The 23,887-nt window shown below is 38.9% G+C and overlaps 1 protein-coding gene across 3 annotated transcripts in view; it reads right to left on the bottom strand.

The window, feature by feature from the left end:
• ESYT2 (extended synaptotagmin 2) overlaps window positions 1-23,887 on the bottom strand; it is a 93,991-nt gene that overhangs the window by 43,888 nt on the left and 26,216 nt on the right. For all 3 annotated transcript variants that reach the window (XM_068404530.1, XM_068404531.1, XM_068404532.1), the window contains exons 2-6: window positions 16,419-16,460; window positions 15,345-15,479; window positions 14,766-14,842; window positions 8,867-8,939; window positions 7,907-7,996 (exon numbers count right to left, since the gene is read on the bottom strand). In XM_068404530.1, coding sequence (XP_068260631.1) covers window positions 7,907-7,996; window positions 8,867-8,939; window positions 14,766-14,842; window positions 15,345-15,479; window positions 16,419-16,460 — 417 coding nt within the window. The remainder of the gene's footprint in view (window positions 1-7,906; window positions 7,997-8,866; window positions 8,940-14,765; window positions 14,843-15,344; window positions 15,480-16,418; window positions 16,461-23,887) is intronic.

Raw genomic sequence — 23,887 nt, 5'->3', positions numbered from 1 at the left:
CAACACCAAGTCCAGACAAAAAAAGCTTATACCTGCAGTAGTATGGAAACAGCACTGACAGCAGACAAACTCACAGCGGAGAGAGAAGAAAGTAGTCAAATCTACAGTATTGCTTGACAGGCAAGAGGGAGCCCTTCCAGCCATAGCGCAGCAAAATAACAAGGATTTTCATTCTACATTTTTAGTGTTACCATGCCATGACTTGCTGGAAAAGACGACGACCCCCTAACTTGTGGTTCTGACAGTAAGTTACAGTAACGTCACCACCCTAACAAACCGAAGAGCCCTATGGAGAAAAAGGGAGCAAGCAAAAGACTGCCGTCTGATGAATCATTTTATGAAGCACGGAATATAAAAAAAAAATCTCATACCTAAAAAAAAAGTTTTGGCCTATAAATCTCCAAAACAGCTTAACAATATTATTTCCTTCTCTGTCACCGCTTAGAGCAATGCATAATTCTCTTAGTTTAGCTAAATTCAGGGAATGCCAGCTGGTTCTCTGCGGCAGAACTAACAGGGCACTGGAAAGACTGCGTTCAGGATTTGTCACCAAGTGAAACTCTGCCAGAAGCCAGAAGCGATGCGATGTCTTTCCACAACACATTGCAACTAAGAGAGGTGATGTGCCTTGCAGAGACTCTTACCAGCCAGCTCACTGGCCTAGAGCAGGATTTCAGACACCAGTTACACTTTCCGATGAAGTAGTGTGTGTGTCACGTCACTCAAAGCTCTTTCAATTCTTCCTCTGCTCATAGCAGTGAAAACAAATTCTGTTTCCTCCCTGAAAACCAAGACATTTGTGTCTTATCAAGGCTCTGTACTGAAAAACTAATGTAACACATACATTGAAAGAGATTTTTAAAAATATATATCCCCGCAGCCTAGAAGAAAAGGTTGGCTAAAAAACAATGATCATTTTCACGTATTTGATGTTCTCAATACCCTAGATGCCTTTACAAAGGGAAAAGGATGTACTGGAATGTAGAACATACGGGGCCATAACTCAAGTTCACAGCAGCACAAAAGGCAGCCTCTAAACACTGCCAACCCTGTGGCTTGATTTGGCTGCCATAAGCACTACTAATTCTCAGAAGAGAAGCCACAAAGTATTTTAAGACGCTGATGAACAACTTCCTGCTAATCAAGTTATGGAAGTATAAAATTTCTGCAGGACAAATTTAAGCTCTGCTACAGAGCACGATGATATAATTCCATGGGATAAGCTGCATTTCTTCTCAGAAATTTATTATGAGGGGACTAACATACCCTCTTCTGTTACTTGTGAATGGTCATGCAGAAATACAGTACAATTTGTGTGTTAGTAGAGCACAGCCCATTACCACTACAAAGCTAAACTGCTAACATTATTGTAATAATTTAATAAGTAACATTATCCAGTGTATTTCCCCAGTAAACGTATAATAAACTCAGCCTTTCAAACAAGGCTTGACTATACTATACCACAGAACGCAGAAATCACACTGGTTTTCATCATTGCTATAGGAAACAGCATATGACTGCACAGGAACTGTGTTTAACAGTAGTAAGTTTTTCAGTTGTAACTGTCCAAAGATTTAAGTGAGACAATTGCTACAGAGATAAGATGTATAGTCACGGGGGTAAATTTTTGAGTTAAAGTGACCAGAAGAAGGATCACAATTGGTCTCACAAAAATCCAGTGCATCTTGTTATTCTCCATAGTGTCAACTGCTCAAAGTCACATTTCAAGTCAATTCCCTCTACTTTTTACTGCTTTCTACCCTTCTATCAGTCCTGCATTTTGGTTCACACCCTCACACTAGTACTGACACTCTCCTGACTCCTTAGTGAGCCAGCTCAAGGTGCTAAAATACATCTGAAGGACAGGAAACTAGTCACTTCTTGTTGTGTTTAATATTCTGCCAGTTTACGTCCCTTAACCAGCTTCTTTCAGGAGCAGAAGTTTCAACACTGGTATAAGAGGGACAATAACCCTGAATGGGAGGGCGCAGGGAGAGAAGAATATGGTACTGTGAAACCACCAGCTGTGATGGCCCTTAAAACATCCCATAAGATACCAAAATTAAAAATTAAAAAAATTAAGTTATAGCAAATTGTAAGTATACAGAGTAACAGCGCAAATCACTCTCACTTTATAAGCAACAAGTCTAATGCTTAACAAATATTATTATAACAGTACCTACACTTCAGATTTTATCCAGGTGTTCTACAAACCTCTTTAAAAGACACTAAAAAGTTTTGACGCAAAGATACTGACAGTCTCAGTTCTGATGGCATTTTTGATCAACTAAAAGCAAACCAAAACAACATTCTTCTGCATTCTACATAACCACTTTATGTTTTTTTCCAGCCATTTTACTAGGACTCATTTGTGGTGCAAGCACTCCTTTTGAGTCTGATTTGCATGAGTACTGATAAATTTGAAAGTCACATCTAGCTCTGAATTTTCCAAAGGCAGACAATATTAAATGAAACTAAACTAATATTACATAAATAAAAACTACAGGACAGAACTAATCTGTGAAGTGAGCACAGGGAAAGCAGTGCTCAAGTCAGCAAGTGGAGGGCAAAACCGTGAACATAAAAATAAGAGCTTTGGAAGAGTTGCCCACTTTTCCTGGAAGGCATCCTGTTTCCAGCCATTGTTTTTTTAGAACAACAGTACTGGTGTTTTCATGTGTTTGTTTTGTTGGGTTAAGGTTTTTTTGTTTGTTTTTTTTTTTTGTTTTGTTTTGTTTTTAAAAAAAAGAGAAAAGGGTTGGGTTAGGACACGCCTTCAATATGAAGGATGCCACTAAACAAGCTTTTTAAAATTACCACTTTGCAGTACAGCTGTCATATACATTTCTATAACTGAATCAAAAATCAAACTAATTAACTGTGATATTTTGTTCTAAAAGTAAAAGATAACAACAGTTAGAGAAGTAGAATACATGGTAAATATACATGTTAACATAATGAGAAATAATGCGAAAAACCTCACAAATCCTGACTATTTACACAGTGCTAACTTCTCTCTAGCATTGAAGCTCAGAGATTTAAAAGACTACTTCAAAACATTAGAATGCGCATATTTCTCTCTCTTGAAATCTGTTACATATTTGGACGTATTTTATAAGCTGATAAAACTTTTAGTACCTTCTTCATAATAGTAACAACAAAATACAGTATTTAAAAAGTTTCATACAAAGTGAGAACTCTTGCAGCATCAAAAACTTCATGCATTACTCAGAAATACGAGACTGGTAAACTCATTAAGCAAGTATGTTTGGAACTACTAATTTAGGCAGCGTTGCCTTATATAGTCATTAAGGCCAGCAAACAGATGATACAGAGCAAGAGGAATTGTTGCCAGTTACTTTAGACTGGAAAATATGAGAACAAAATCTAATGCTAGCTGCCAACTAATTCCTCTTCTCTTCTAACAAAAATATTGAAGAAAAGCTTTCCTTGGCTGCAGCCACTTGCTCTCTAATAAGAGGACAGAATTTGGTTATTGCTATAATAAGCATTATTTTGCATTTTTCTATAGAAGTTAGAAAAATAAACACCAAGAAGATACACTGCAGTGGGGACAGAAGTCTGCTTGGCAAAAAAACCTAAACATCCATCTATAACTGTGAAAATTATGGAATAACTTGATTCAAAGATACATTTTTTGAACAATCTACCCTTAAGTCTGCTCAGACCTTGACCACTAGCCTAGTTTCTACATGAAAGGAGGGTGAAAAACACTTTCAATATTTTTGTAACTGAATACTTTTGAGGAGGGGTTGACTTTTTAATTTTCATACTCCAGTCTATTTCCCACCCTTTTTTGTGCCACTAAATCAACCAGACCCTAATAAAGTGGCATGGGGGTAGGAGTAAAGACAAAATTACTCTGGACAAAGTCTTACCCAAAGTTGAGAAAGCTACTGACCACAAATGAGAGGTGTTTCATTTGATGTATTTTCCGTTTACTATCTCAGGGGCAAGTTGTCTGAGTTAAGCTCTTTGCAAGTGCACAGCACTTAAGAGTGGATCAGGGACAGAAAGGACTGGGCACGGGTACCGGAGCTAAAAGCTGACTGGAGAGGTACTTGGGAGTACCAGAGGGAAAAGGTGCAGACAAATGCTATCAGAGCACAATGCTGGGAAACAGAGGAAATGTCAGGAACTGCTTACAAGCACGCCTGCCACTGATCCTCCCTATCCCCTGCCAGCTTTCCTACCTCTCCCCTAGAAAGCAATAAAGCAGCAGCAGCTGCAGGAGGTACCCCAGGAAAACAGTCCAGACACACTGCATCAAGTCATGGGTCTGGCACTGAGTGTGTCAGAATGGCTTCTGCAGAAGGACAGTATGCTGGTTTCTTAGTGAATACACAACAGAACTGAGAGAGACAACATGAACCACATCTACAACATGAAGAAAGGTCACTCCCAGAGAAAAAAATGTAAAGCCTATGTCCACACAGCTAAACTGTTCTCCCTGCTCCTCTAAAACAGTGTTTGCATTTAGCTTGTTTATTGGATGGTCCCTGTAATGAGCTGGGCACTGTACTGAGTCTGGAAATTGTTTGGGAGAGCACTAAACTGCAAAACAATATCAGAGGGTATGCTAACAATTACACAGTGCAGACTACCATCCAGCAGTGTTCAATCCTTGTCATGGCCCTGCTTAGTTTGTTAGTATAAACATGAACATTAACAGATGCCCTACGCTCATACTGCTCAGCCAGACGGTAAAAATGAGACAAAACTTAAGTAGACATCTCCTAATGTTTAGACTTACTTCAAAGAAATGTGGTTCATCCCAATGTACTTCTCCAACCCTTTCCAAATAAGAGCAATGACATTTTATCAGTTTTGCATGAACTATTTCACTTTTACAAAAAACCTTCAGTAAATTATCCACAAAACATTTCCAAATTCTTGCATGTTTTACTAAGATTTAAGTCTACATTCTCTCTACCCAAGCACACATAGTTTCTCTATACAGATGAAACATGCCACATAAATGACTCCAATGGCAGCATAAGTTTTTCCTAGGCCACACATAAACACCCATACAAACCTATCTTTTCAACAAGTTAGCAAAAATTTATCATAGGACATTTGTTCAAAAGAATTGTCTTACAAGAATGTGATTTCATTGAAGAAAACAACAACATACCTTCTAAAGTCTTGAAGTAAAGAATTCACTCCCATCCCCCAAACCTTGAAAACTAGATCAACTTTTTAGAGTTTCTGATTGCTGAGGAAACGAAGATGATCCATCTGAGACTGTCTCAAAGTGCCTAAACCCATATACTTGTAATTTATGACCTAATAGTTTCAGACTATGCTAACTCTTGACATCACAAGCTTTACTGTTTCATTAGAACATACCCAAGAAACAAAAGCTGCCACTGGAAAATATACTTCCAAATAAGAGATGGAAACAATTAATTTCTTTAAAGAAGTGTGTGTAGTGTAAGAATTTCCACGATGTTCACATTTCCTATTCAGCTCTCTTACTGACACTTATTAAAAGCTGTATCAAACTTCCAATCTCTGAAACTGCCTTACACACACATACACAACATCAAAGAATTTTCTGCCAGCAAGTGTGCAATGTGTATTACGTTCTCCTTTATATTTTTCTAAAATAAGATTGTTGTATGGACTTTGCAACATCTGTTGCAAAGAACATTTCTTGATGCATCTGTAGATTAAAAAAAAGAAATTTCCTGGAAGTAGTAAAACCTAGACTAGAATTACTGTCATTTTATAAGATTTAATTCAATTACAACTGTAGAATATGTTACTCATTCTCAGACACTGAAAATTACATTTGCTATCTATCCTCCGTTCGTCTACCAATGCTGCACCAAGTTACCAACAGACATACTGGTGCCTGTCAGCCAGTTTTACCTGCAAGATTCAGACTACACCTTTGGAAGAGACACAATCACTCCAAGGTGCAACAATCCACTATCTATAGCGCCTTATCATAGCACAAACTTCAATGAAATACATCTATCATTTTAATGTAGAGGAAAGTGTTGAACTGAAATTGTATGACTACACCACCAAGGTTTCCAGCTTTCAAAAACTGTTAGTTTGAAACTTCACACTTACTGCATTTTAAAAAGATCATATTTAAGTTCAGCATGAAAACACAGCTTCTCACAAAAAGTAACTACCAGGTAATTTGTGATAGGCCAGAATTCAGAGAAGTTTGTGGCCTCACAAAACCTTCCTTAACTCATTTTCTTCAAATTACTCAGATGGAGAAGTTTTCTTCCTCTTCAGTGAGCTAAGAATCATTCTCTTCAATTCTCTTAATTCAAGAGAATTTAAGTATGTCTGGAATTACTACAACGTTATTGAATCCTGCAAGAACGCACATAATTTTGGTGCCAGACTCCATGATACAAATTGATACTGACCGAGCCAAAAAATCCCCAGCCACTTTCATTGCTGTTTGAGTAGTAAAGACCAGGGAACCCTAAGAAAGATTTCTTAAGTATATCACAATTTCGTTTAGATAAAGAAATCAGTTACTTCTACAAAAAAAGGTGGTAAAACACAGTAGAATCCTATACAAATGCCGTAATACCTTGGAAGTAGTTTCAGTTTGTACATAATTACATTATTTAAAATTAAACCTTTTTTAACTACTAAGTATTTTGACTCTTATCAAGTCATGGTCAAGCCATGCCAGTTAGAATGCCCAGGATCTCATCTTCTACAAGACGCACTAGGTTGGATGCAACCTCAAGAGTCCATCTGTGTGAATAGTTCTGGAAGAGCTATACTTAGGTATATGCATCCTAATGGATGCAGGTCCAATCTGTTCTTAAGAGACATCAGTGAGAGAGATTCAGTGTCTCCAGACAGCCTATTGCAGCGCTTCACTGCCACTACCATTCAGGCCTTCCCTCATCCCCCTTGTCCAGCCTGAATCTTCCTTGACACGATTATTTTTTTATCCTATCTGCCATGGATATGCAGAATAGATTGTATGTTTCTTTTCCGTAAGAGCCTTTCACATCTTTGAAGAACATTTTCTCCTCGCTCTTCTCTAAACTAAACTCCCATTCTTTTGGTCTGTCCTCGAGGGTCAAATTCGTTCTTATCTCCCTTCTATGGACACTCTCCAACTGGTCAGTATCTTTCTCGAAGTGCTGTGCCTAAACATGAAAACATCTTGTGAGTAATCCTCTTGTTTACACATGCCAGTCTAGCTATCATTTTCATTCCAGCAGGACCTTGTTGGCTTATGTTTGTTTTGCTATTACTCCTGCCCAAATGTGCACCCTGGTCTAGCACATATTCCAATCAAATTATGTGACACGCTCTCTCCCTCCAACTTCTGCTACTGTCATGATCATTTTGAATTCCAATTCCATCTCACTCTGTGCATCATCCATTCTCATACTTGGATCACTGGTAAACATAATGGAAATTGTCTACCTGCTATCTAGGATAAAAACTTCAATCATCGTAGTGGGTAATCTCAAGACACTCATTCTGATTTTAATTTGTGGTAACACCAGCACAGTTTTCAAAACAACCCTGCACGGATCTTGTGGAATTTTAACTTAGACCGTGCTCACCTGCAGACTATCATGAGAAACAGCAACAAACACTTTTTACAAAAAAACCTAGATGGCATCTATTGATCTGCCCTTATCCAGAAGACTTGTAAGAAAAATTTGACAGCTTTGACAAAACACACTTCATAATTCCATGGTAATTATTACTCATCTTGGTTTCTTCTAGTATTTATAAAATTTGTCCACTATTTTTCTGGGAAAGTTCAACATAATGGTTGTGATTTCACAAATTCTTTCCTTTTGCTGCTTAATTCTTGCTCCATCGTTTTCTGACTACTGTCATCAGGACTCCAAAGGGTAGAAACAGAAATAAAAGTACTTACAGGTTTCCTAAGGAAAAAAAGGGATAGTGCTCCAATTAGGGGCATGTCTCCAATTAGTGGTTCCAGGATAACCCTCATAGTGCCATGGATCTGTGGAAAGGGAGGGAAAAAAAGGCAATGAAATTGACTTTAGTTCAAGTTTTATTTAAAACTTATTCACTAGCAATGCTCACACTTCAAATTCATTAAATTCTTGATTATGGAAAAATTTTATATATATAGCTTTACGTATCAACCAAACACAAAAAATATATCACAGGCACTAAATAGTTGGGCTTACAAATTCATTACATTCATCTACATGATGCTGTGTCATGTTAGTGGTAATTTTGCTAAAAATATGAAGTAGATTACTTATGCAGCTCAATGCAAACAAATGTGTCACAAACCAATATAATGGCATCCACAGATACTAGAACAAAACTAGGTAAATGCTTATAGGTATGTCAAGACATACACACACACACACAGAGAAAAGCATACTATTTTTCCTCGTTAGAGAGAGAGAGATCTGTTACCAGAAAGTTAAGGAAATTTGAGAAACAATATCAGAAGGCAAGGCTGCTAATAATAATTGCACCTAAAGTAATAATTGCATCTAACACTGAAATAGTAAATAAAGCAAAATTTTAAGCTCCATGTTCCCTTTACGAACTTACACATCACATGAACATTGGCTTGATGTGGAATTATCTCCATATCTTCCAGTAGAAAATGTTTTATATTTAAAACAGTTCTACATCTGAAAGGAATTTACCCTTTCAGCTAAGTCATGTTACTGAAGTTATTACGCAATATCAATATTATTATGCAACATCAATATTATTATGCAACTGAGAAAAAAACAGTTAGCAACAAAACTACACAATTACTGGTTCTTTCTTATGAACTATTTAATCAGAAACTAATGATTCAGTGATGACTCGATATAAAAATCAAAAGGAAAAAATTGAATTTCACCTGTATACTTTTCACACCAGCTCTGCAGAAGTATCTCTTGATCTCCAAATCAATTTCAGAGTTTCCAACAAAACTAAACCGAAAAAGAAAGTATACATTTCATTTTTATGGACTAAACTGCAATACACTCTTAGTTCTGTTTTGCACTGTCATGACAATATATTTTGTATCTCAAGTCTATACACAAAAAATGTCCATTAAAATATTACAACATATAATAAAGTCAAGATTGTTAAAAAAATTACATCCCCTTTAAAACCTCACCACTGTCATCAAAATCACTCAAATTAATAGACAGGTATGTTATCATCTCCAGAAGCATACGTAAGAGAAAACACACAAGCAGCCTTACTTTCAGGAAATAACGGACACAGAATTCATATTCCATTTCAGGAAAGCTCTACATAGGTCTCATTGATAGTACATGTACCCAAATCCACTAGACAGAGATGGTTATTTTCCCAAAAATCAAAGTCATCTGAAATATTCAGAGACTTGCAAAAACAGTCATATTTAGAAATTCAATAAGGTGGTCAAGCTGAGCTGGATGATCCACTAAGTAAGGTTTAAGCCAAAAACAGCTGAGGCCTTTCTGAAGGGAGAGAGGAGGCAGGAAGCAAATCAGAAAATAATATATTAAAAACGATGCAAGTTTTTCCCTGAACAGTTCTTGCATCCCATTTTTGGGGATGTAAGGTCAAGGGCTTGAAATTTTGCAGATGCTGCCCTGTATCTCAGAGATAGATTTGTAGAAGATGGTAAAAACGTCCCATCTATTTTGCCCATGCTACAAGTCTGAAAGATTATTTGCACACAACCCAGACTCAGGTTTTACCAGCTGCTTTTCCTGAAATTCCATGCAGGTCAAGCATGTACCAGCAGATTTGAGCAGATCTTTTCCAAGAACCGCTGCTGCTGTGAGCCACATTGGGTCTGAAAACAAACTAGTTCTGAGACTCAACAAGGAATTTAGGAAGAAAGCTTGAGACTGATTTAGCAAGGGAATTGGTCAATGATTCTACAGAATGAGAGCTAAAAACAAAACCCAACAGACTGAATATCAAGGTACAGCTAGGGAGAGACTAGCTGGACAAGGAGACTGGCTAAGAAGATACAGGTTATAAGAAAAGGACAAATGAAATCTGAAGAGTCTTCTCAACAGACTGCCCAGTTAAAGAAAACAGAAGAAAGAACTAAGTGGGGAGGAGATAAGGCAGCTTAAAGCCAGACACTGCTGGGAGGCAGGGGGAAATTTGTTTCCTCTACAGAGCATCCTGCTCCAGTCTCCGCAGTAGAGCCCAGGCTTCCCCACATTGGGTTCCTCAAACCTAGCCTGTACAGTGAAAAACTGTTCAGCCATGTTTAGGAGTCTGAGGAAATCTTATTATGGAAACATCTGGGAAATTATGAAGAAAATGGAGCTGCTCTCCTCATGGGGCCATTTTAGGATCAAGTCAAGATAAAATATATTACTCTCACAGTAAGAGCAGAAGAGCCCCTGACAGCTGATGGCCACAAGGTACTATCAAAAGAAAACGAAAGTGAGAGTTGCTGCATTCAGGATATCCATTATTCAAATGATCTGTAGCCTCCTGTGCTCTGTGTGTGACGGTGCTGTCTATGGGATTTCAAGCAAATGCAAATCTTTATCAATCCCTTAAACAGAAGTAAACGATAGTACAGAGACATTTTTGTAAACACACAACATCGGAATTTATTTTGGACTACTCAAAAGGTAACACTACGCAGAATCGTTTTGGTACAATGACCAGTTTGGGGAATTGGAAGAGAACAACACGACCGGGGTCTATGTGAAAGGAAGGTGACCACTGCTTTCCTTGGAAAGAATGTACTGTGACTGTACAGTTTAAAAATAGGTATATAACTTTTAATGCACAATTTAAAATGATGTAATTTCTATTTTTACCTAACTATAGAGATAGTAGATATATATATAAATACACACACACACATAACTGCATAACAACATCACACAGAGAAGCAAGGTCAATTCAAACCTGCAACTGAAACCTCAATCTTGGCATTTTGTAGCATCAGAACTATTTGTGTTATTACGACTGGGAAGCAATATGCTCATTTGAAAATCCATAATAACATGATGACAAATTGAAGTAAAAATAGTAACAAACTGTATTTGAGGGTAATAAGTCAACAACTTTGAACCTTATAATAAAGTTAAACATGGTTTTATCCCCTAAGATATTTGGTTGGATCCATTAACAGTTGATGCCATACGGAATTCCACTGTAACATAACATACAACTTGAAGGCTCATTTAGTAAGCAAATTCCATACATTCAGATCATAATCTCCCCTGTATGACCCCTGTAATGTACAGATCACCAAGACAGATTACAGTTTAATGAGGACAGTCCTGTAAGAATATAACAGCAGCTGTACTGAATTAGATGAGAAGCACAGTATACTGTATGTGGTCATTGTAGCCCATAGAAGACACCCAGAAGAAGAACAAACACAGAATAGGACAAACATATTTCCTGGATTACAACGATCTCTGATTCTGTACTTTGCACTACATTCATTATTTTTTACAAGGTCTTTTGACCCCATTTTTATATCTGACTTCTGCCAGTACAATGGAAGTGAGTTTCTCCATTCAAGTATGCCACATGAAAAAAAAAGTATTTCCATGTGTTTAAATCTGCAGCCTAAAACCATCTTTAGTGCCTCTATTTTTTGTCACAAGAAGGTGAAAAAATTCAGGTTTACACTATTAACAAGTATTTCCTCAATCTCTCAACTTTTTTGGCTTTCTTTACTACAGTTCACATTCAATTTGACAGAGTTTATCTTGTTTTCTGTTGATCCATAACATTTAATTTTCCCCAAGTGTTTACTACATTCATGCACTTTAGCAAATGTAAGATTTCTATTTATTAGCAATTTATTTAGACTTCTTTTGCTCAAGTAGCTAAAATTTTTCCCTCGCATAGCTTTGTCACCAGACTTTTAAACTGCAATGTGAATTTTCATAGAACCATAGAATAGTTTGGGTTGGAAGGGACCTTAAAGATCATAGAGTTTCAACCCCCCTGCCACAGGCAGGGACACCTTCCACTAGACCAGGCTGCTCAAAGCCTCATCCAGCCTGGCCTTAAATACTGCCAGGGAGGGGGCATCCACAGCTTCTCTGGGCCACCTGTGCCAGTGTCTCACCACCCTTACAGTAAAGAATTTCTTCCTAATATCTAATCTAAATCCACCCTCTTTCAGTTTAAAACCGTTTCCCCTCGTCCTGTCATTACTTGCCCTTATAAAAAGTCCCTCTCCAGCTTTCCTGTAGCCCCTTCAGGTACTGGAAGGCTGCTAGAAGGTCTCCCCGGAGCCTTCTCTTCTCCAGGCTGAACAGCCCCAACTCTCTCAGCCTGTATTCATAGGAGAGGTGCTCCAGCCCTCTGATCATCTTCGTGGCCCTCCTCTGGACTCGCTCCAACAGCTCCATGTCCTTCTTATGTTGGGGGCCCCAGAGCCGGACGCAGCACTGCAGGTGGGGTCTCATGAGAGCAGAGTAAAGGGGCGTATCACCTCCCTTGACCTGCTGTCCACGCTTCTTTTGATGCAGCCCAGGATACAGTTGGCCTTCTGGGTTGCAAGCGCACATTGCCGGCTCATGTTGAGCTTCTCATCAACCATCACCCCCAAGTCCTTCTCCTCAGGGCTGCTCTCAATCCATTCTCCACCCAGCCTGTATTTGTGCTTGGGATTGCCCCAACCCACATGCAGGACCTTGCACTTGGCCTTGTTGAACTTCATGCAGTTCGCACAGGCCCAGCTCTCAAGCCTGTCCAGGTCCCTCTGGATGGCATCCCTTCCCTCCAGCGTGTTGACCACACTGCACAGCTTGGTGTCATCAGCAAACTTCCTGAGGGTGCACTCAATCCCACTGTCCATGTCGCCAACAAAGATGTTAAACAGGACCAGTCCCAATACCGACCCCTGAGGAATGCCACTCGTCACTGGTGTCCACTTGGACATCGAGCCGTTGACCATAACTCTTTGAGTGCGACCATCCAGCCAATCCTTTATCCACCGAGTGGTCCGTCCATCAAGTCCATGTCTCTTCAATTTAGACGCAAGGATGTCATGTGGGACAGTGTCAAATGCTTTGCACAAGTCCAGGTAGATGACATCAGTTGCTCTTCCCCAATTGACACTGGGGTGCCATCTGACACTTGCATAAGTCAAAGCCTTTGAAAGAGAGCCCTTTCCCAATGAGAGTGTGTCAATGACAAGACCTAAACATGAAATGGGACTTCCTTTGATGGTGGTTCTCTCTAAGCCTTAATTGTCAGAAGCTATGATAGTCACTCCATAGCTCTCCTGTTTCCCTTTTCTTCCTGGAAGCCTATGCCACTGGCAGTGGGGACAGGCTGTTGGGGTAAACGGGCACCTAGCTGACTCAGCACTATTATTGTAATTTGAACCACTTCAAGGAATTTATTTCAGCCTTTTAGACTGGATTCTACTCCCGCTGTTATCACTTCTCTTAAGTAGGTTGCAATGTAATGCAATGAGACATACCGGTAAAGATTTGCTTCAGGTCTAGGTAATAGGACATTATTCCTGAAATTTGTGTACAAACCTATTGTCCTTTTTACATTTATCTGTCCCAACCTACTTCATGAAGACGAGCAGGAGAAAAAAAAAATAGAAACACTAGATTTACCCTCTCCTCCTGTGGGAATAATTCTGCTAAAGGGAATAAGTGGTCTTGGGAGACTTGGCCCCTCAAATGTCTCAAAAATAGCTTCTCAAAAACAATTTCTTTGCACTGTGTCCACAGTGGTCAGAGAAGTCTGTTTTCCTGAGGGCTTAAGTCTGAAGAGGTGAGGCTGTTCTCACAGCTGTCTTTTTCCTACAGAAATAAAGTGATTCAACTGAATAAAGACTGGGCCCTGCTCACAGACATAGCCCCAACTCCACTCTGAAACCCAGGAAAGGATGCAGCAGCATTTTCTTTTATCACTAAGGGGCCCAGCTTTGACAAAGAAGCAGAGTCTTCAACATAGCTGAGATTTATGTAAGTAATTCAAAATTAAGAATAACCAAGTTCAAACTTTGGAAGTGACTCTGAAAAAGAGAGAAGCTGAGAGCCCTGATTACCCTTCTGGTTACTGCCAGCGAAGCAGCAAGAAATCCAGAAAGCTGCTCTTTCCTGGATCGTCAGTAACTGACAAATCTGGCCTTTCCACAACCTACAAACAGGCAAAAGCAGTCACTGTAACACACATCTATAACGGCCAAATACAAAAACATTGCTGGGTTCACTGACTGAACTTTCAAAAAACTCTGTAACTGCAGATTGTGTTGAGAAAGACTTTGGCAAATGCTGGGTAGATCTATTTATAAACCTATATAAAAGGGGTCATGATGAAAGGGCAAAGAAACCTGAAGCAGCAAAGCACAGTCGTTCTGGCATTATATAATACATAGGAGCACAAGTACCTCAGTAGCTATAATTCTCTTTTTCTAATGCTGTGTTTACTAAAAAAAAACTAAGTAACTGAGAGAAGTAAAAAACTCCAACATCTTATATGCCAATTTTTAGACTAGACTACACTTCATGGCAAAGTTTTAATACATTAGAAAAAAATTCAAAGGTAGTGCTTTAGCTTTGGAAAGTATTTTTTTATTAACCAACATTACTTTAATGATGCAGTCACACTGAATTGATATACTATTTCCCTCAGATAAATGCTATTTACAGCATGCAGTTCCTTCCTCCATTCATACACCATTAGAACTAACTACATTTGTGTAATAAAGCAATTCTTCTCCTTTCAAGCCAATATAACTGCTGAATCAAAGCACATATTATAAAGCATGGGCACCACTGTAATATGATAATAAGGTTTACCTGATCTGAAGATCCAAAATGATCTGCCTTTTGTCCACATTTTCCGTGTACACTTTTACACCATTTATCCGAAGAGGCTGAAACAATGAAGCAAGTAAAAGTCGGATCCTTCCACTGAACTATACCATATTACACTCTTAACTTCGAAATAAAGGTGAATGTACGCACATTCATGCCTGAAGTTAAGAATTTACTATAAGCATTATTAAAAGATATGAACCAAAGCTATCAATTTAGCTCAAATTGTTATTTCAAGGCTAAAAATAACCTTGCTAGGATCCACTCAACCACAACACTTCTGGCAATTACCCTGGGTTTAGACCACTAGATTTCAAGATTTACCAGAGATTTAATATCAAGTTTTCCCTCTGCCCCCAGTAAACATCTAATTTCTCTGTACTAGTATATGTCTAACACTCCCAGGCAAAGCATTCTTTTCTGTGCAACTAAAACAACAAGCTAAATTTAATTTACAAAAATGTAGTTGCCTTAAGTGGAATCTTTTCTGTCTATTTAAACTGGCTACATGAAATGGTATGTAAGACAAAGCCTCTTAGAAAAACTTCACCAGACACTGACCTGATGACCAATATCAATCTTTGTAAAACTGAAGGTACTGAGGTGGTTGTTTGCTCCTCTTACTGCTGGTTCTATGGTCTCACGGAAGAGTTTCTCAATAAATTGGCAAATAAAAGGCCACATCTGCTTTACAGTCTAAGGAAAAAAAAAAAAAAGAAATCTACATGGAACGCAACTTCGCGCATGACTAAAAATTATTCTTTAAGCCATATGTAAGAAATTTTGTCTAAAGTTTTAAACATACAGGTTTTCTATACAGTTCATTACAGACGTAAGAACTGCTTCCTTTTTACATACAGGAAGGCTTTCTGGAATTCTCAGTTTTTGTGTTTTATACATTTGCACAAATCTGAAGCACTAGAGCAGGAGAAAAACAATATTAAGAATTTTCTTCTTTTACCTCACGAATGCATATGCATTCAGCACTGATGCTTAATGTCGGGGAGAAGGGTGAAGAGGGTTAAGTTTATTTGCATGTAAAGAGAGGAGTAAGAAAAAATGGGTCAAGTGCATTTCTTAAATACATGCATAAAGTTTATAAATGTAAAAAACACAGTATTTTACTGTCATATCTGAAAATTCTATATTGTTTATTTTTTCTCCCTATTTTCTAATTAGCTCATGTTCTTCTATGCTCTTTGAATGAAAGGTATGTTTAAAAACCGCACGCTACATAGATCTATATATTAGATTATCACACATACAAATCAAAACTGCAAAACTGATTTATTTTTAGATTGTAGGTCAGGAACCCACTGGAAAGTATCCCAGACAACTAGAACATAAAAGACTGTGTTTACAGCTGCTATGACTGCCACACAATTATAGCTGTCATTATTTTAATGTCACTTAAAGTCACTCTCCAAAACTCACAATTTCAAGACCATGAAAATAGATTCAATCTTTCTCGTGACTAACCGGATCAACAACCAGAAGCTTCAAGTGTATAAAGAGCACAGAAAGTTTAAACTACTCTGTTCTCAGATTCTTGCCTCACTGTTTGGTTTTTTTTTTGATCTCAGATTTCCCTCCTCCCCCTTCCCATTTGGTAGCGATGCTAACGACTGCTTTTACCTTGTTGAGCCATTCTGCCCTCTCTGTGTCTGGAAAATGGACCTAAAAAAAAAAAAAAAAAAAAATCAAACAAAAAAAATTAATACAAATACAAAACACCTTTTAGTTAATCATATCCAGTCATTTATAATACAGGAAAGCTTAGAGATCTCCCTATGAGTAATGTATACAGTGAACAACATATTAAGCAGTTAACATTCTTGACAAGAATATTAGAATGCAAGCAGATAAAATATGAACTCATTTCTGAACTACACAGATACAAGTCCAAGCATATATTTAACAGTGGCATCTGGAATAAAGTACTGCTTTAACACCATAAATGAACCAAAAAAAAAAAAAATAGCATAGCTGACACAGCTAGCATCAACCAAATTTACCTCTTATGTTTCAGGGGGTTTTTAACATGACACACATGACGGCCAGAGTCCTGACTGCACTTCTGCTTCCTTTCATTCATGCCAAATCTTTTGCAATACCAATAAATCCTGGCTAGAAATATTTAATCAGTGAAGCTGAAGGTCAGGAATATGGATTTAAGCTCTACCAAAAGCCCTTCAGAAGACATTTTTAGTGATTTCTTTTCTTCAACAACTGCAGAAATCGGTAAGAGACAGAAGCCTGACGGTACATACACAGGGTGGAAAGTCCCCATCACAACACGAAAACACCAACTAAACGTGGCAGAACAGACGCAGTTTTCCAGACACAGAAGGCGAGCACGGTTAGCAGCTTTACATCCTACACACACACACACACACACAAAAGAGATAAAAACCTGAAGCAGTTCAGTAGAAGAAGAGTTAACAAACTTTTCTTTAGAAATGAACAGCTTCTACAACGAGATGCAGATCACACTTCTGAAACACAAAGAGCCTTTGAACACCCTGAAAACCTGTGACCTACATATACTGACTTTCGTGAAGCAATGTCTCAACTGAATTGCGAAGTCTTAATCTCTTCACAGCATAACAGATTGTACCACTGGTTTTAACAGCAGTGCCTACTGATTATTTTTATTATGCGTATATCCCAAACGTGAACAGTTAAATACATACTTTTTAAACTGTATTTTCAACAAGTTGGATTTGAAAGCAAGCCCCATTAATGATTTCTTGTTCAGTTTTTATTAAATTCTTGCATTAACAATCAGCACTAACATATTGTTGAATATACTCGAGTTACCTTCAGAGCAGTGCTTAATTTCATCTAAGCATCCATGTTGTAGCTATGCTGGAGGACTGGCCCCTCCAGCACAATCAGTTATTTCTCTGGTCTGTTTCTTTCTCAATAATACCAGGTCCATAACTAAGGTCAGCCCTACATTTTTACAGCTACTTAAAGAATTACAAATAGTGCTGTCTTCCACTCTCAAAAGAGAGGCTTTTGGCATCTTTTTCAAATTACTTTTTTCAAGTGTATCTCACATCTATCAAAACAAGTGGCACAAGAATGACCGATGATCTGCTTGACTGTAACAAAAACATTCAATAGGATTTATTTTACTTACTGACTTCAAAGAATAGAATTATTAATAACAGATGGAGCAGTTTGGGAACCATATTATTTTATGTTATTTATTTAGAATTAATTTCCTAGGAAATTATGGTGGGTAGAATGTCAGAAGTCTGTATTTAGAGGGTTGGGTGGGGTTTTTTGCTTTCTTACAAACAAAAAAGACTTAATCTTTTGGCATTTGCAACAGGAGCAGTTGCTGTATGTACATGAATTTATAGCTAAATTTGTACTCAATTTTTGTGTTGCGGGGTTCTCAAGTTGCTTCCATCAGTCAAAAAGTGAAAGGAACAAAAAGAATGAGCACTATGTTAACCCTAATGCTAATTAGCAACATTTTGATCTTTCTCCTAAAATATTTGCCTTCTGAATCTGCAGACAGAAAATGTGCCAATTCTTAATAATTACTTATCTCTTAAGCATGATGTTGGATCAACATGAATATTTCATTCTGATTTGCTTAGGAGAGAGATCAGTGATGTTCACAGGGTGGGAACTCAAGAGCCGTTCCACACAGGGGAGAACATGAACTACAGCCTTTGTAATGAACGGCAACAAAATAAATTAAAAAGAAACAACAAATTAAACACATGGATGAGGAAAGGAAAAGAAAATTCACGGAAATACCAAAAGCAAACCTGTCTGCTGTGAGAAATGCAAGATGTAACAGTTATGTTCACAAGTAATTTTTAGTCTTTTGTACAAGTATCCAGTTGACAACAGGAGAGCCATGCTAGACTGAGAAAGATTTCCCATCCTAAATACAACCCCAGCCCACATGAAATTCATCTTCCTCCATAGAGTGATCCAAATTCCCAGATAGAGTATAAACTCCCCAAGCCATAAGCCATGTTCCCTGCACTATGCACATGGCTGACACTAAATACATCTGACTGGAACAAACCAGGTAGCATCTCTCTCTTGCACCCATCAAGCACCCTTCAGATTCAGTCCTGAATTATGCAGAATCACTTGAGATAGGTTGGGAAACAAACAAGAGGCCACGCACACTAATATCTAGCATATACTTTAATTTATTAATTTTGAATTTTATCTACTGTATAGTCATTATTAAGACCTTGCTTAACAAGACATGGTTCTTAATTTTTCCATAGATCTAATAAAGACTTGTCCTTTAGTATGCCACACCTATCACACTCCTACCGTTATTTGAGTCAGTACTAGATCAACTCCTTAATTACATAAGCCTAGTTTACTTCTACAGTTGCACATGTTAATAGGCAACAAATAATACATTTAATTATATCTTCCATTCCTGTTTCTCATTCCTTTTCCATCCTTCCTTTTCTACTCACTCCACTTTTAACATAATTCAGTTGTACTCAGTGTCTATTCTAACATCAAAACCAGAGAGAACAGAATACAATCTTCCGTCTTCAAGACTCTGAAATTTATAATCCAGCCAACCTTGAGTCAAAAGTTGAGCTTTATTTAATCTTTAGATGCAGGTAAAGCCAACACTAGAGGCAATGTAGGCCCACTGATGAATGAGGTGGGGGCCCTGGAGACAGAAGATAAAAAGAAGGCGGAGTTACTGAATGCCTTCTTTGCCTCTGTCTATACTGTTGGAGGCTGTCCTGAGGAGCCCCGGACCCCTGAGGCCCCAGAAGAAGTCAGGATAGAGGAGGAATCTGTCTTGGTTGATGAGGGCTGGGTCAGGGACCAATTAAGCAACCTGGACGTCCATAAATCCATGGGCCCTGATGGGATGTACCCGCGGGTGCTAAGGGAGCTGGCGGAAGTCATTGCTAGGCCACTCTCCATCATCTTTGCTAAGTCGTGGGCAACGGGAGAGGTGCCTGAGGACTGGAGGAAAGCGAATGTCACTCCAGTCTTCAAAAAGGGCAAGAAGGAGGACCCGGGTAACCATAGACCGGTCAGCCTCACCTCCATCCCCGGAAAGGTGATGGAACAACTTGTCCTTGGTGCTGTCTCTAGGCATATCAAGGATAGGGGGATCATTAGGGGCACTCAGCATGGCTTCACCAAGGGGAAGTCATGCTTAACCAACTTGATAGCCTTTTATGAGGACGCAACCCGGTGGACAGATGATGGTAAAGCTGTGGATGTGGTCTATCTCGATTTCAGTAAAGCGTTTGACACGGTCTCCCACAGCATCCTCGCAGCTAAACTGAGGAAGTGTGGTCTGGATGATCGGGTAGTGAGGTGGATTGTGAACTGGCTGAAGGAAAGAAGCCAGAGAGTGGTGGTCAATGGAACAGAGTCCAGTTGGAGGCCTGTGTCTAGCGGAGTCCCTCAAGGGTCGGTACTGGGACCAGTTCTATTTAATATATTCATTAATGACTTGGATGAGGGAATAGAGTGCACTGTCAGCAAGTTTGCTGATGACACAAAACTGGGAGGAGTGGCTGACACAACGGAAGGCTGCGCAGCCATTCAGAGGGACCTGGACAGGCTGGAGAGTTGGGCGGGGAGAAATTTAATGAAATATAACAAGGGCAAGTGTAGAGTCCTGCAACTGGGCAAGAACAACCCCATGTACCAGTATAAGTTGGGGACAGACCTGTTGGAGAGCAGCGTAGGGGAAAGGGACCTGGGGGTCCTAGTGGACAGCACGATGACCATGAGCCAGCAGTGTGGCCTTGTGGCCAAGAAGGCCAATGGCATCCTGGGCTGTATTAGAAGGGGTGTGGTTAGCAGGTCAAGAGAGGCTCTCCTCCCCCTCTACTCTGCCCTGGTGAGGCCGCATCTGGAATATTGTGTCCAGTTCTGGGCCCCTCAGTTCAAGAAGGACAGGGAACTGCTAGAGAGAGTCCAGTGCCGAGCCACGAAGATGATTAAGGGAGTGGAACATCTCCCTTATGAGGAGAGGCTGAGGGAGCTGGGTCTCTTTAGCTTAGAGAAGAGGAGACTGAGGGGTGACCTCATTAATGTTTATAAATATGTAAAGGGCAAGTGTCTTGAGGATGGAGCCAGGCTCTTCTCAGTGACATCCCTTGACAGGACAAGGGGCAATGGGTGCAAGCTGGAACACAGGAGGTTCCACATAAATATGAGGAAAAACTTCTTTACGGTGAGGGTGACTGAACACTGGAACAGGCTGCCCAGAGAGGTTGTGGAGTCTCCTTCTCTGGAGACATTCAAAACCCGCCTGGACGCGTTCCTGTGTGATATGGTCTAAGCAATCCTGCTCCGGCAGGGGGATTGGACTACATGATCTTTCGAGGTCCCTTCCAATCCCTAACATTCTGTGATTAACATTCTGTGATGCTCCACAACCAGGTTGTCACGGTTTAAAGCTGGGCCAGCTACTAAACCTGTGGCAGATGCTCTCTGTTAACCCTCCCCGCCCCCCCACCCGAGGGGAAAGGGAAAAGAGAGAGAGACTTATGGGTTGGAAAGTTAAAACAGTTTTAATAAACTATAATAATGAAAAAGAATATAATAACAATAATAATAGAAATAACCAAATATATACAAATATGTACAAAACCAAGATCAAGAGCTTGGAAATCCTCCTCAGGCAGAGTTGCTCCCCCCAGTACAGGCAGAGGGGAAAAGGCAGTAGCTCCCCCCAGCACGGGCAGAGGGCAAAATGCAATAGCTCCCCCTGCCATCACACCTGCAGGCTTTTAACTGGAAAATTGGCAAAGCTGGTACCAATCAGTGGGAGACAGGAGGGCCCCTCCCTCCTGGGCCCCACCTCCAGGAGGCAGTGGGTTAGTGATAAATAGGAAAGTGAGAATGACGTGTGTGGGATGGAATACCTCGTTGGTCAATCTTGGGTCACCTGCCCTGTCTGCTCCCCCCTGCAGCTGCGACCCCCCTTTGGCTCTTCACTCGTAAGCAGTGAGGAATTTAGCAGTGACCTTGGTTTCTCTAAGACTAATTGGCCTGGTTTGGGCCAAACCAGAACACAGGTAGGCTGAAAACAAGGCATAAACATTGATCAATCTACTAATCCCACACATTTTTAGCCTGCTATATGAAACTGCAACATTAATGGCAACATTATATTTTGCTTTAAGAGTTTTTGATATCAAACACAATCTTACGCAAAGACAACTGGTGAAAGCCTGAGGGATGGAAGTAGGTTCTCTGGATCAGTCAGGACTGACACAAGAGCATCGAGGCAACTGCACAAACATTTACGGCCAGAAACAGAAGCTGGAATCAGACTAACTGATGTGCAAAATCTGTTAACTCCTGTATAAAATCTATTAGACAAGCATGACAGAAAGAAACAGAAGTCAAGGTTTCAGGAAAGACAAAGACTAAAAGCATTTTCCGCTTGGTTTCTGTTATTAAATTGCTCACATAGGTTTGGCAAGTACTGTCTCATTTCAACCACTTGGCCCAGTTATTTATTATTCAAAGGAAAGTATAACTAGAGAGAACTGTTGCAAGAAATACCCTAACTACCATGTTCAACACCAAAAACATTATAATATTACATGTTCCAGGAATGATCTAATATTAAATTATATTGCAAAATACTTGGAAGTGCTCAAAAGATGCATCTCTACACATTACAAATACATGGTTTAGCTTTCTCACACTACTGCTTGTGCTCAGCTCTAAGCAGCTCTCCTGTTTACTTCCTATTTCTGATGTGCTTATATGCTGCACTGTCAAAAGCTCAATGCAGAACACATTATTTTTTGTAATGATCAATAAAATACCAGAAAGAGCCCAAGGAATGCAGTTCCTTGTCTTATCCTGGAAGATAATAAATCAAAACAGGGACAAAAGAAAACCACTATCAAGCTCCTATTTCCGTAACAACAGCAGAAACATTCCTTACTCACAATTATTTTATTATTCAAACTCTCTATATATGCTCTTCATATTTGCTAAATTAACTCAGTTTTCTGCCCAGATGATCATCTGCATCTTTCTAAGGAAACACGGCTAGACAAAGAATAATAACGATTAAACTCAAACCTCATAGACTAATGATTGGTGGGAAATTTTGAAAAGTCAAACAGTAATCAGCAAATGATATCAAATGAGTTTCAAAGTGCAAATAATAATATTTCTGCATTAAATATAATTATTCGTTCACACAGGAGAGGTTTCACATATCAACATAAATGTCACTAAAAGTAAGCATTGATAAGAAAAATCAGAAAGAATGAAGTTACAACTTCCTTCTGGAAGTAATGGTGAATTACTCTCAGCACAAGTTACATGTATTAATAATCTACTTTAAAACATAAATTGCACAATAGTTATTATTCACTGATCCCCTCACTGTAAAACACTTTTCTTTTTAAAATTATCTGTGTAGCCTTCTCCATCCTTAAAGATACTTATCAGCCATCCCTTGTTGTATTTAACTTCTATTTAATGACTATGATTAACACAGCACATAGGTCCTAAGTATTATTTACATGAACTGTAACAAAAATGGCACCTACATTGAAAGTGCAAAACTACTGCTACTGACCAGTGTTCCCTGAAAACTTTTTTTGCTACAAACCAATCACTTTCTCATGAACTGTGTATTAGAGCAAAGAAAAGAAAGCAATAAAAGAAGTTTAGATTTAAAAAAAAAACAAACCCCCAACAAAACCCCCACACCACTGTATATTGGCTTTTTTGCCTTTCTATTACCCCCCAACGACTGAAAGTAAGAATTCAATTTTAGACTACATTAACAATAATGTGTTATAACAGCTATGTTTAACATATACTTATCTGAGTCAGCGTTACTTAGCTTATGTCTAGTTCCTTCCATTTGCACTGTTTAATTACTTGTTGCTCCAGATGAAAATCTTAAAGAAACTATACCAGTAACTTTTTAATTATAAGGTCACACAACATAACCAAGTTTCTTGATATAGTTACAGTGTAACTAAGTATTCTTGAACAGTTTTCCAATTATTTCACAAGCATCCTATATTAGATATCAAAGCTGCTTACGTTGGAAAGCTAAAATTACATACAAAAATCCTCCTCTCTATCAAAAG

Source organism: Nyctibius grandis, chromosome 7, assembly GCF_013368605.1.
Source record: "Nyctibius grandis isolate bNycGra1 chromosome 7, bNycGra1.pri, whole genome shotgun sequence".
In the NCBI taxonomy this organism is placed as follows: Eukaryota; Metazoa; Chordata; class Aves; order Nyctibiiformes; family Nyctibiidae; genus Nyctibius; species Nyctibius grandis.
The sequence above is the reverse complement of the archived record's forward strand: the minus strand, read 5'-3'. Positions and strand labels throughout refer to the sequence as shown.